This window comes from Stegodyphus dumicola, chromosome 12 (assembly GCF_044657685.1).
Source record: "Stegodyphus dumicola isolate Sdum_Otavi_A_Nest chromosome 12, ASM4465768v1".
NCBI lineage: Eukaryota > Metazoa > Arthropoda > Arachnida > Araneae > Eresidae > Stegodyphus > Stegodyphus dumicola.
Genome location: NC_140779.1, coordinates 65,880,058 through 65,893,883, shown reverse-complemented (window position 1 = coordinate 65,893,883; position 13,826 = coordinate 65,880,058). Strand labels below are relative to the sequence as shown.

General features: G+C 33.7%; 1 protein-coding gene across 1 annotated transcript; it reads left to right on the top strand.

The window, feature by feature from the left end:
• Positions 1-3,514: 3,514 nt before the first annotated feature.
• Positions 3,515-7,365, top strand: LOC118189813 (uncharacterized). The gene has a single exon (XM_085806508.1). The coding sequence runs from the start codon at positions 3,540-3,542 to the stop codon at positions 7,305-7,307; it is 3,768 nt and encodes a 1,255-aa protein (XP_085662634.1). The 5' UTR covers positions 3,515-3,539; the 3' UTR covers positions 7,308-7,365.
• The last annotated feature ends 6,461 nt before the right edge of the window (positions 7,366-13,826 follow it).

Here is a 13,826-nt window from a genome sequence, read left to right as displayed (position 1 = left end):
TTTCAGCCTGAGGTTTCCCTGCGAACACCAAATGTACGGGATACCAGTGCGTTATCTTACAGACTTACTCCCCAAAATTTGTATTGTATATATCAACAACGATATATTACAGATGCGCTACGATTAATGTGTTGAGGTAAAACCTCTACTGGCTCAAATGGCTTGCATCTAATTTCTAAAAAGTATTTTCTGAGATTTTTTTTTATCTGAAAGAAGATATGTCATTAGTAAATTGTGCCAGAGTCAGAATGGTTCCTATTATTAAATGCTGAATCTTAACTCTTTGTATTCAATAGGAAAAAATTTAGTTATAATTGTTCAATCCAAAACAGTAAAATCAAAATTCATTTTCAAAAACGAAGAACGAAGAGACAGTTCTGATGAGATTTACACTTTTAGAGCATTATTTCACGATATATATTATCTGTAATACTAAAATATCTTCAGAGCAGTTCATAAAAATGCTGGTACTTTTATGCAGACCGAACAGTGTTCACTAATCCTGATAGAAGTGCCGCCGCCGTTATTCCTATACGTTACTATATAATCAGGATTTTAGTTTTTTTTTTTTTTTTTTTTTTTTTCCTTACTAAATAAAATGATAATTTTCCTTGCATGATATTGCTACGTTTAGAGCATCGTCATGAAATTTTTTGCCTAGGTGAATAATGAGTGAGCTGAATAAAGGTGCCGGCACTTCTATGAAAGGGCATAATTATGCAGTGGTTCATGAAATTCGATGTTTCTTCCAATACGAAAACCTTTCGGGGAGATTTTCTGAATAGAAAGAATTCAGAAATAGGGAGAATTTATATAGAATTCTTCGTGAATAAATCGTTTGAAAATGCGTCAGCGAAAAGTCTCCTGAATTCTAAGATTATAAATGAATAATTATTACGCCATCATCTTTAATTTGTCAGCCGAATACGCTCTTAAATTCAAAGATGCTTGCATTTCTGGCTTTTTCCCAGACACCTGTCAACAAAAATCACATTTCTTAGAATCCTAAAATCATAAAGGCGATATTCTGCATCTCTCGCGTCACAAAGCCTTGCCTTGACAACTCAGAATTATGATCATTTTTATAACGAGAATTTTATTCTTTGCTTCTGGGTCAAACAATTAATATTTTTCCATGGACGTAAGATAACATATTTAATCATCAACTGAAAACGTTTTAATGAGCCATTCACTAGTCACAGAAGCTGGCATAAGATATAAAGCTCAAAGTAACAGACGAAAAAGTCTTCCCATTATGAAGCACGAAAAAGTCATTAAAAATATCCTGAAATGCCTTAATGGGCTTTTAAGAGCATAACTGACCAATAACCTGAATAGCATTAAAGTAAATCGAACGTTCAAGCGTATAGGTATTTTATCATGATTCAGTAGCAAAGATATAAAAAGTTCTGACTCGAGGTATTTTGTTTTGTGTCTGTATATGTCCTGTATTGGGGGATGCACAATTTATACCATAGTTCAATGGATATTAGAAATGTGAACCATCATGCGCTTATGAAACTAAGTTTTGTGGCGAACGCATCAATCGTCTAGAAATGAAACTCAGCATGTTTTTAAAGCATCAAATGACTTTAAGGTCTTTCCATAATTCCGATCAGTTATAAAACGCCAGAAAAAAAAAAGAAACCTTAGAAAAGAAAAAAGTCTAGCGTTTCCAAATCGATAGGATTTTGTATTATATCCGCACAAATTTATATGTATATATATATATCAGTATATTTCACAGCAAGGCAAAACTAAAGTTTTCAAATCATGTTTATTAATTATTTTTCTAGTATAAAGTAACTTCCGCAACTTCCGCTAAACTATGAACATAAACTGACGAGCAAAACTTCCAAAATCAGTTTATATTGGTTATTAATTTATTTTATTCCACAACTTATCTGTCTCATTCTATTCTTCCAAACACAGTATTTTTATCTAAACAAGTTAAGACTCAAAATTTAATTTTTAATTAATTTTTAATTAATTTTTAATCGATTGTAAATGTGAAATCTTGCACCGATAAGCAAGAAAATAATTAATTATTTAATTTTATGCCGAATATGACGTCTTGGGTAGGAAGACACAAAAAATTCTGCTCCTTACTGATAAGATGATACTCAATATTTCCTCCAACTTTTCGTCATCAGAATAATGTTTAAGTCTTCCCACCAAGAATAACTGATCCACTGACAAAAATATTAAAGAAAGAAACATATCTGTTAAATGCAAACAGCTGATATCAGGAGGCAAAAAAGATTGAAATCATAGACAATTTAAATTTTTTTAAAAAAAATCTGAAAGCTTTTACAATACACCCAAAGGGGCGTTTTCTGCGTTACCTTTATTTATTAAATATCATGTTTTTCGGACTTAAACCATAAAATTCTATTCAACAGCAATATTGTAAAATAATATTAAAATGAGAATATCTTTAGAATTTCCGATACACAGTCTCGCGCGCTGGAGATAAAAGTGTTTTTTTTTTTTTTTTTTTTTTTTTTTTTCGTACAGTGTTGCCATTGCTCGCCTTAAAATCATTGAGTTTGTTAATCAAAATTTTTTAAGTTTTACGAAATATGAAATCTCTGCATATAATAAAAATCCTGGGTGCGGAGAATCATCATCCACAACCCTTTTAGTTCGGGCGCCACTTGTAGAGGCATTAGGTTAATTGGAAGCAGAAAAGGTGAAAAATACACAACCGCCTTCGCCGAGAATCGAACCACGGACCTCTGGAATACCGACTCAGCGTGCTACCGTTACACCACGAAGGCACGTTATGGAAGTGGGAGAAATACCTTATATAATAAGGATCAATATAGTACCAATATAAAGTCAAACGATATAAAGATTAAATTTCATATATTCTAAAGTATTTCATGTAACCAAAAAAAAATCGTATTCTGAATGTCTAGCTTATTTGCATCATTACTTTGACTGAAACCATGAGTTTACTTCCAGGCATTTAAAATATATTTAATTTTGCGCTTTGTTTCAAACACTCCGCGTGGTTTTTTCCTTAGTGTGGATGTAGAAAAATATTCATCCAACGAAGTAAAATTAATACATTTACAGAAGTTACACAAAAAAAATAGCGTGAAGGAATTCCAAGAACAGTGTTATACCTTAATAAGTTAAAAGAAAAAAATTCAAATATTTAAGTAAAAAAATTAAATGTATGAGTCATTTTATACAGTATCTCATTATCATTAATTACCCAATAAAACTTTCAAGCGCTTTCATTTCTATTTCTTTACTATCCCCAGCTGCAAGGCATAAATGATTACTGAGATTTTTTCGCGACTATGGATAAAACAGCTGCTTAAACAAGAACCGTCGTGGCATGAGACTGGAAGCCTATAATGTCAACAATATCAGCTTTCGTGATGGGAAGAAAAGGAATATTTTCCGTCATTTGTGCGTGTGTGTAAATGTCATTAAAGCAGAGTATAGAATTAATTACTCTAGGAACGACTTTATATAGCAGAGTATACTGGTCGAAAACATCAGATCTCTCAGTAACTTGAACAGGAATGACGAATTCCTTAGCAATGCTAAGTTTGCTCTTCGGGTTGATATGCATCCAGAGTATATCGGCAAGAACCATTATCCCGGCGATCTTGACGCCTGACCAGTATGGCAACAGCTGGGATTCTCAGGATCAGGACTATGTCGATATCAGCATCGGAACGAATGGTTTCAATATCGATGCAGGTATCAATGCCCAAGATACAGCTGCAGCCTTTTCGGACAGCTTATACTTCCAACTCATGAACAGTATGGCATTCCGCAGCATATTTGATGGCAGGGCGACGCCTGATTTCATTATCAACGTAGGACGCAATATTGCCCAAGGTATTGCTTTAGAGCTAAGACTGCAAGATGTTAGTTCGGTAATCAATTTTATTGCCAATACCTTAAGTTCTGTTTATCCTGGAGCAGGACCAGAAGAGTACGCTTCGGCAATAGCGGATTCGATTCTCCAGATTATGCTGACTAATAATATATTAAGCGGAAACAATCCTATGGCGTTTGCAGGTAGGCTTGCAAATATTATCGATAACGCATTATCTTTAAATCTGAGTGCAGGACCTTCGTTTGATAACTTCGGTAGTGTTGGCGGATTTAACTTTGATCTGGGACTCGATTCTGATGTTAATGTCGATGGTGGATTAGGTATAAACCTCGGAACCACATTAGGAGCTGGCCTCGACACCGGAGTTGGAGTTGGAATACCACGGGGATTCGGGCTGAATGATGCAGCAGGAGTAGGATTAGGATTGAATGTTGGAACAGGACTTGGACTGAATGCTGGTGGAAGACAGAAGACAAAACCTGGATTGGGGATAGGATTAGGACTGGACGCTGGAAAGGGAATAGGATTAGGCGTTAATGCTGGAACAGGAGCAAATGTGGGATTAGGATTGAATGTTGGTGGCGGAGGAGGACAATGGAAAACCAATGAAGCTGGAATAGGACTTGGATTGAATCTTGGTGCCGGAGGAGAACAGGGAAGGAATGGTGGAAAGGGAAAAGGAATAGGACTAAATCTTAATGCTGGGGGAGGGCAGGGTAGGAAAAATGAAAACGGGCTAGGACTCGGATTGAATCTTGGTGCTGGAGGAGGACAAGGAAGGAATAGTAGAAAGGGACTAGGCGTAGGATTGAATCTTGGTGCTGGAGGAGGACAAGGAAGGAATAGTAGAAAGGGACTAGGCGTAGGATTGAATCTTGACGCTGGAGGAAGGAATAGTAGAAAGGGACTAGGCGTAGGATTGAATCTTGACGCTGGAGGAAGGAATAGTAGAAAGGGACTAGGCGTAGGATTGAATCTTGACGCTGGAGGAAGGAATAGTAGAAAGGGACTAGGCGTAGGATTGAATCTTGACGCTGGAGGAAGGAATAGTAGAAAGGGACTAGGCGTAGGATTGAATCTTGACGCTGGAGGAAGGAATAATAGAAAGGGACTAGGCGTAGGATTGAATCTTGGCGCTGGAGGAGGACAAGGAAGGAAAGGAAGTTCGGGACTAGGAGTAGGATTAAATCTTGGTGCTGGAATAGGAAATTCACAAAATGATAATGGAAATGGAGGAATAGGCATAGGAGTCGATGTAGGACTTGGTCTTGGAAATTCAGATAATGATTTAATATCATTAGATTTATCTGATATTATCCAAATTTTCCAAGAAAGATTAGCTGTGCGACTTCTTCGAAACAGGTATTTTAGAAGTATTTTTTCTGATGCTATACCTCCTTCAGTACTTAATTCTGTTTCTTCAGTTATAACTCAGTTCCTTGCTAAAGCATTTAGAATTCCTCGTTCCTATCTTTTATCATTAGAGAAAAATTTGTCAGTATCAGGACAAACAGACCAGTTAACCGTAGAGTCATATGCACAAAGCATTGCAGCTAACTTAGGAAATATTTTGATCGCGGTAGACATACTTACACCTAGCATAATAGACCTTCAAGCATCTATAGCATCCAAAGCTGTAGTGTCAGCGATTGAAAACTTTCTATTAACATCCACAGTACCTGGAGTTGGCTTAAGTGTAAATGGTAATCCATATAATTCTTACTTTTCCGCACTGAGCGGTTTAGAGATGTTACCATACGTTGGACCAGATACGATATCACGTAAATTTCCACCAGTATTAAAAGCTGTGAAAGCTTCAGCATTCAGCTCTAGATTCTCAAAAGCTTTGTACTTGAACTTGATTTCTGCAAGTAGATTTTGCGAATCGTTTCAATTAGGTGTACCAGTATCATCATATAAAACGTTAGCTATAACGCTAGGTAATTACGTTGCAGAAGCTTTTGGATCTTCTAACCCATCTGTCTTTATTGATATGTATTCAAAAGCTTTATTGTCTTCAAAAGAAACACTGGATTATAAAACATCTGCTCAAATTTTAGCCCAAGCAACAGCGAAAGCTCTTTACGCCTTAGGTTACTTTGTATCAGGAAATCCGAATGTTCAAGCTGCTATAGCTGCCAATGCTGTAATCAGAGCAGTGTCGAGAAGATCTCGTTACTCATATCGGGACATAATGCAGATACCATCACTAATGGGAATGTCACTGATGACTCCATTAGCAGGAGTCATCCCGCCTGCAGTAGTAGGAATATCAGCTGACGCAGGAGTTGGGGTAGATGTTGGAGTAGGAGCGGATGTTGGAGTTGGAGTTGACGCAGACTTAGGCATTGATGCCGATGTGGGTGTTAATGCAGGCGTAGACGTGAACGCAGATGTAGATTTAGGATTAGATATCGGCGCTAATGCAGATTTAGGTCTCAACGCAGGATTAGATATTGGAGCAAATGCTGCTTTGGACATAAATGCAGATTTAGATTTAGATACTGACTTAGATGTTGAACTACTTGGAGGTTCAAAGGGCGATCGTGGCCGTCGAAGACAGAGAAGAGCAACGCGCAATAATAACGATAGGAAAAAAGATACTGGAACAGGTCTTGGAATTGATGCTGATGTCGATTTAAACACTGATGTTGGAGCTAACATTGATTTGGGTGCTGATATTGATGTTGGAACTGATATTGATTTGGGTGCTAATGTTGATATTGGAGCTGATATCGGACTGGATACTAATGTAGATGTTGGTGTTGGGTTAGATGCAGATGTAGACGTAGGAGTAAATGCAGATGTGGGGTTGGGAGCCGATTTAGGAGTAGGCGTTGGAATTTCAACAGATGCAGATAACGATGTGCTTTCAGTAATCGATGTACTGCCGATAATCTTAGCTGAAAAGCTGCGTCTTTCTACTGCGATGTATACGGCCACCACAATGGTTGGAATGCAGAAGGTTGTAGATTTAATAGCACAAGGCATTGCCGCACAGTTTGGTTTTGAGGCTGCATCTGTATTCATCGACACTTACAGCAACTTTGCCACCAACACTCCCGATACTACCTTTGGTCCAAACATATTGTCACTAGCCAAGGCAACAACAGATGCCATTGCAGTAGCTGGAGTCTTAACTGACAACTTTTCTGTTTTGACTGCTGACCAGTTAGCTACTGCTATTGTAGCGAAATACTCTTCACTGATTGCCACCTCTCTAGAAGCCAAAGATTGGAGTTTTGGAGCAAGATGGTCATACCTCTACGATAATGATTTTATACAGCCACCACTATCTCCAGGTTATGCTTACTTCAGACCTTATGGATTTCAGACCATGGTAAAAGGACTTACTGATCCATTTGCATATGATTACAGTGCTATTAGTGCCTTGAGTTTGCCAGCCTCAAGAAGTAATTTCTTAACAAGTAGAGTTCTTCTGTGAAAATTAATTAAATTCAAAATTCTTTAAAAGTTGCTAGAAATAAAAATGTTGCATTTTATTTCTTTTCTTCGTGCAATCATTCTTCGAAATGAAATGAAGAACAACATTTACAATAGAAATCTATCAAGTAAGGCTATAATTATTGTTATTAAAATATGAAGTATATTATTATCACTGCTGCTGTTGTTGTTGTAAAATACGACAGAACTATCAAATAATCAAATTTTCTCAAACATTTAATTTGTATTTTAAAGTTAATTATGTAGTCTGAAAGTTAATTATGAAAATCTTGATCTTTAAATAAAATCAGCATATGAGATAATATATTATATGCATGCTATGTCTATTTTATTGTTCTTTATATATACAAAAAGACAAGTAACTAAATAGTTAGATGAATTTAAATATCTAGATATATAGATTATCTAATCTTTTTTTACGTTATTATTAGTATCAATATAACATACAATGAGTCTCTAAAAATTGCCTTGAATTCTTTAATAATTATAATTTCGGCTTACACAAAGTAAATGCAAGTGTATTTTGTATCTAATAGCATTTACAGCTGTAAAGATCAAACTATTTTAAATATAAGTCATATTTATGATATTAATTTAGAGTCAAAATAATCTGCCAAAAATGCTATTAACATACATAGAGTGTATGTATACACAGAAATATTGAGCTATGATATGAAATCGCAATGTGATTTTAGGTTACAGCTGGTGTCCTAGTAGCGTTTAATGTCAAAGCAAAATCATAATAACAATAATAATCAATAAAAATGATTTACGGTACAATTTAATATTAAAGATTTTCTAAGAAGAATAATACTTGCATCCACCACTTTGTTGTGGGTTTATATTTTTAAGCATGTTAAAATTTTAAGGAATATTAAAAACATTCCCAATTGAAATAAATTATTCAATTAATTAAATTCATAATTGAAATAAATTTTAATATGAAATTTTCCAGGTAAAATATGCAGCCACTTTTAAATAGTAATAATAGCCACTTTTAAATATAAAATTAGAAAACAATAAGGTAAATTTATATAGCTTACTTATGCAGTTTTTTAATATTTCTAAAGAAAAACAAGTTTTCAGAAAACAGTATTTCTTTGTTGGGATTATTTCTGAAAATAAAGATAGACAATTACACTAAGAAAACTTAAAAGTTTTTAGAATATTAAGCTGTTAAAAAAGGGCACGTTTAATAAATCAAGCGACGCGTTGTTATAACATATGATTTCAAGATCATGAAAAATGCATTTTTAATATCTAATAAAGTTGAGGAATTTAAAAATGAAAAAAAGGGGTTGTAAATTAATTCAAGATATAATTTTCTTTGCTTCAAATCATTTAAGATGGTTCTGACGAAACGTTTCACACAAAAAAATAATATCAGAATTTAAATATTTTTAGAATGTTGCTCGGCAAATCATACCATTTCGAATAAACTACAAAGCATATCGAATATATATATAGGGAGGAAATTACGAAATATCTCTTACTTACGTATCATCCCAAATTTTTAATAAATTACTTCTTAAAAAAATTTTAAACTATTATTTAAAAATAATGACATAAAAATTACAGAATTAAGTGAATATTTTAATAAAGGATATTCGTCAGAAACAGCAATTAAAATAATGAACTCACTAGTGTGCACAAAATTATAAACCTTAATTACTATTCGACTGTTTCAGAATCGTGTATGTGTAAGTAATGAATAATTTATTTTGACTTATTTTTAAACTTAAATTGTCTGTATTACGTGGGAAAATCATTTAAGCATTAAATCATTTAATATAAAAATACTGAAACACTTTTTAGAATTATCATTTTCATACATTTCAATTTTTATCAAAAAAGTAACAACCAAATTCTTTATCTATCACACTACTTATGAGGTATCAGTGGAAGCATTTGGCACATATGATATTCTTATTTGAGCGAAATACGTTTTTTGAAAATACGAAAATTATTCTAGATCTTTTTTGCTTTGCGAATTACTGGTTCTATTGCTATGCAAGTGTGCAATAAATTTTCTTTAAATACCTCTCTACAGCGGAATAAATTCAGATGGTTGTATTTTATCGGTCATTTATAACATACATGAAATGTTTAAGTTTTCCAAAAAAAGATTATTTATGGCATCTAGTCACTTATAAGAAATTTGTCATATTCCTAGTATGTAGTCTCTATACATAGCTTTGATTTAGCAGTTAATGGCACTTGAAATATGTACAAAATAATACCGCTTCCGAACAAGACTGCAACTGAAGTCAAGCAGCATACGCTGATTTTTTTTTTTTTACTATAAGTGTTACTTATACTATAAAGTACTGCAAGCTTACCAAAGTATACCGAATGCTTGCTTTAAATGATTTTTTAAAGTTTTTTGTTTAAATGGCTTATTAGTTCTATTAAGTTTTAGGGCTTATTAAAGTCATCAAATAAACTAATAGTTATTCAGAAGTCAAACCACAAAAATCAGAGGTATATTTTCAAATTTTCACAGAACTAGTTTCGATGGTTTTACCGAACCACCATCGTCAGCTGCAAAAGCGCAAATGGACTAATAGTTTCTAAATAAAAAAAATAAAAAATTCAGTTCAAAACGCTTCGGAACAACTTCACAGCTATTAATTTAATTTAGCTTACTGCATTAATATAATTTCAAGGATACAGAAGAGGAAATTTGTATTACATTCATTATAATTTTTATTACAATATCTATCACATCATACATGAGAAGTTTTTAAAATAAAGAAATGTTTCAGAATTCATACAGTGAATTGTATTTTTCGCACATTCTCATTTTATTTGCGAACGTAAAAGTTATAAGAATTATGGCCTTAAACAAAGAAAAAGCTTGTTCAGCCTTGCGACTAATATTGTCAGTATTAGCTTCCATAGTTTTATTTTCTGAGTTACAAATGAAACAAATGAAAATGAATGCACCCACCTGGTGTGTAGAGCTTTCTTAATTTAGTCGTGTTGTGCTTTAAGAAAGTAAACATAATACAGTTGACCAGAAGAAAACATGAATACATTTGTGGACATATATTTATACTTATTAAAAGAAATAAGTTAAAGGAGTACCAGGATGATCACTGCATTCTAACATTATCATATAGCCCTTAATAATCTAAAGAAAAGTACTAAATGTTGTAATTTTTTTTAGGGTTTTCCAGTTGGGTGTTTATCGCCTATTTTTGCAATTAATGTTTCCCCATACCAGTACTTAACAAACTTTAATGCGTGGCAAACCACGCAAGGGCTACCTCATCTAAGAAGAGGGATGGATTCGGGGAGAACTTTTTAAGGAAACTGACTCTTTGCGGAAACCCGCAAGACCTCCTATTTGGCCAACCTATTCGCAAAGATTTAAACGCGGGGCGAAGTAGAAGCGTTCAGCGATTTTACCGCTCATCGCTGGTGGGCGATACCTAATCGAAATCAACAAGGATGCTAAAGACCCTTTTGAAGAAAGTTGCAAAAGTAAATTAAAATATAGTGTTGTTAATATTATCGTAAATGCTCGAAAGGTTTTGCTGATTCATCTGTTGCATATTCTATACTGAGATGATTAAAGTCAGAAACATATATGTAAATGCATCCATTTTGAGCACCTGCGGCAGAGCAGCAAAACCACTGAACACTGATATTTCGATTCAGGCTCAAATCCCAACGAAACCGCTGGAATTTTCGGGATTTCTGCCATGTGTAATGTAAATGAATACAAGCCAATTTCCCTCAAAATAATCTCTGCGAAAATACCCTTTCCTTAAGGTGGATAACCCTTGCGTGCTTTATGCTCTAATCTAAAAAATCCAATCTAACCCATTTTACACTTTTACTAAATTATTTCTCTAAATGCCGGTGTTTACGAATACCAATCCCTAAAATTTCAAAACACAAAGTCAAATTATTATAATTAATTAATGCACAGTTTCAAAAATACACGTTTTATCTCACAAAAGCGTATTATGTTAGTTTCCTATTCCATTTACACTGCTTTCAGTTAACGATGATAATTCAAAATATGGACTAATATTTTAATTTCAGTTTGGTTTGTTTGATTATGGCAAAGCTTACAAGGGCTAATCTGCCTGTGGGAAGAGATGCCTTCTTGGAGGATTTTCTAAAGAGTCAATATAAAAGGTATCGTACAAAAACTGAATTTCATACATAGTCTGAAGTAAATAATTGTTAGAATACTTTAAAACTTACAAGCTTGAGTTGAAATTACGTTTAACTCACCTACCGTACACTAAAAAGAAGAAAATCACAGTCAAACAAAATGGATTTTTCCTATGTAATGTTGGCAAACTGCAGGATTTAATGAAACAATTTGATAGAACCCTGAAACGAAATCCACCTACATTCATTACAGTTAATTGCACGATTTACTGAAGAAATCGAGGTTTGGGCTAATTTCGGACTTTTACAGTAGCTGAAATGTAACATCAAGAAGTAACGGCAATGAAAAAAAAGTATGCGTAAGTTTCTCAAGAAATAATACAAGCACAAATAAATGGAATGCGGGAAATAAACCATTTAAAAAAAATCAAAATAGAACTTTTAAATATTTAATCATTAAAACACATGAATTTAAACAGTAGAAATATAAAATTATTATCGTTTCACATGATTGTCAAAAAATTTCATTAATAGTCAATTTGAAAGCCATTAAAAAACTTCTGAGTTTTAGAATGTTACAGAAATCTCAAAGCAAAAATAAGGGTGCGTTTTTCAAAGACATATTCACTCAGCGTACAATGTATTAATCTCAATAGAACAAACAATTTTAATATTCTACATGATCAAATATTAACGTCGTTTTACTTGATTTCCTATAGAATATCACGATGTTGTTCATTTAACAAAATAAAATCATATAAAATTCTTGTAAGTAAAATTTGAATACTTCTGCTTCAGTTTCATGTATTTCTTGTTTCAAAAGTTTAAATGTAAAATCATTTGAAATCAGTTAAGCTTGCTTCCTCTGTATTATCCTGTTAGAATAAATTAGTGTCACTTTTACATAATAAAACTCGGCAACGTTCAAAAACAACTGAACGCCAAACGATATATTGGCGAGAAAGGATTCTACCTACGTTTTTCAGCAAATCCATCAACTCTCAAAGAGCTATTCAAAACTTACAAAATACAATAGATTATATTTTTCCATGGTTCAGTGAATGGAAAATTAACGAAAGCAAATCAACTACAATTTATTTTCAAAAGAACCCTAGAAAACATCTCAATTGTATTATCATCAATAACATCCTTATTCCCAATGAAAAATGCATCAAGTATTTAGGAGTTTATCTCGACTAAAAACTCGCATCCAACGATCACGTTGAAAATACATGCAAAAAAGCTAATCAAGCAATATGAAGTATTTATGCGCTCATAGGAAAAAATTCTAAACTTAGTCTATCAACAAAAAGAGTAATTTATCTTCAGTCTGTGATGTTGCGTGGCCCCAACTTGTCCGCAACAGTAGTAGTAACTGCTATGAACTGGAAGTTACACAAACTCGTAAGAAGGGTTTAATCCCTTTTTATTTCACTTTAGAACTTACAGTTGCGTTCACTTGACGCTCACAAACTACGCCGACTCGGCGGTGTAACAAAAATAGAAAAGTACAACTAAAAATAAATAACAGGATGCATAACTAACGAAGTCACTATCTACGAAGCTCTATAATTGTAACTATCTTAACCGCGTTCTAAGATACAGCTGAGATTCAGCAAACTTTCTGATTAAGACGTTGAAAGAATTCAACTAACTGCCGAAGTAGGCACACAGGCGGAAACGCGCGGTTCTTAAACTTCTACCAAGCAACCTTCACGCTCGTGAATCAAGAAGCACACTTATAAACTCGTTTCCCTTCTATTTAACTCAAATTACTTCTGCTAAAAACTCTGCGCGTTCTACTAAAATTTACATACTCTGGCATTGGCAATTCCAGGGGAAAGTAAAGGCTTGACAGGAAAGATAGCTTAAAATAAATATAAACCCTACAAGGCAATACGTCCCATTCTTCTTTATGCATCTCCAGCATGGGCTGCTACTGCAAAAATTCGAAAGATTCAAAACAAGGCAATTCGAATAATTACAAATGCACCCTGGTTTGTGCGGAATAGCACCTTACACAACGACTTGAAAATCAAACCAACAGATGCAAAAATTTTAAAATTATCTCATAACTTCTTTATGAAGTGCGACAATCATCCTGAAAATATTATTAAAAAACTTGGAAATTATGATTACACAGTAGAACAACGCCAGAAAAGACCCCGTACTATTCACCACAATAGTCGGTGGTTTAATTGTAGATATATTTTCGTTCTTTACTTATTTATCCAAGTTTTATTTTATTATTATTATTACTTTTCATCTTACCGCATTACTTTAACAAAGCGATATGGACTTTGTCCCTGCCAAAGCAGGTATAGACTTTGATGTGCATATAGTTTTATTCTTGTAAACCGTTTTCTACTGT

Coding starts and splice junctions, on each gene's coding strand:
- LOC118189813 (XM_085806508.1), top strand. CDS start 3,540: ATGACGAATTCCTTAGCAATGCTAAGTTTGCTCTTCGGGTTGATATGC.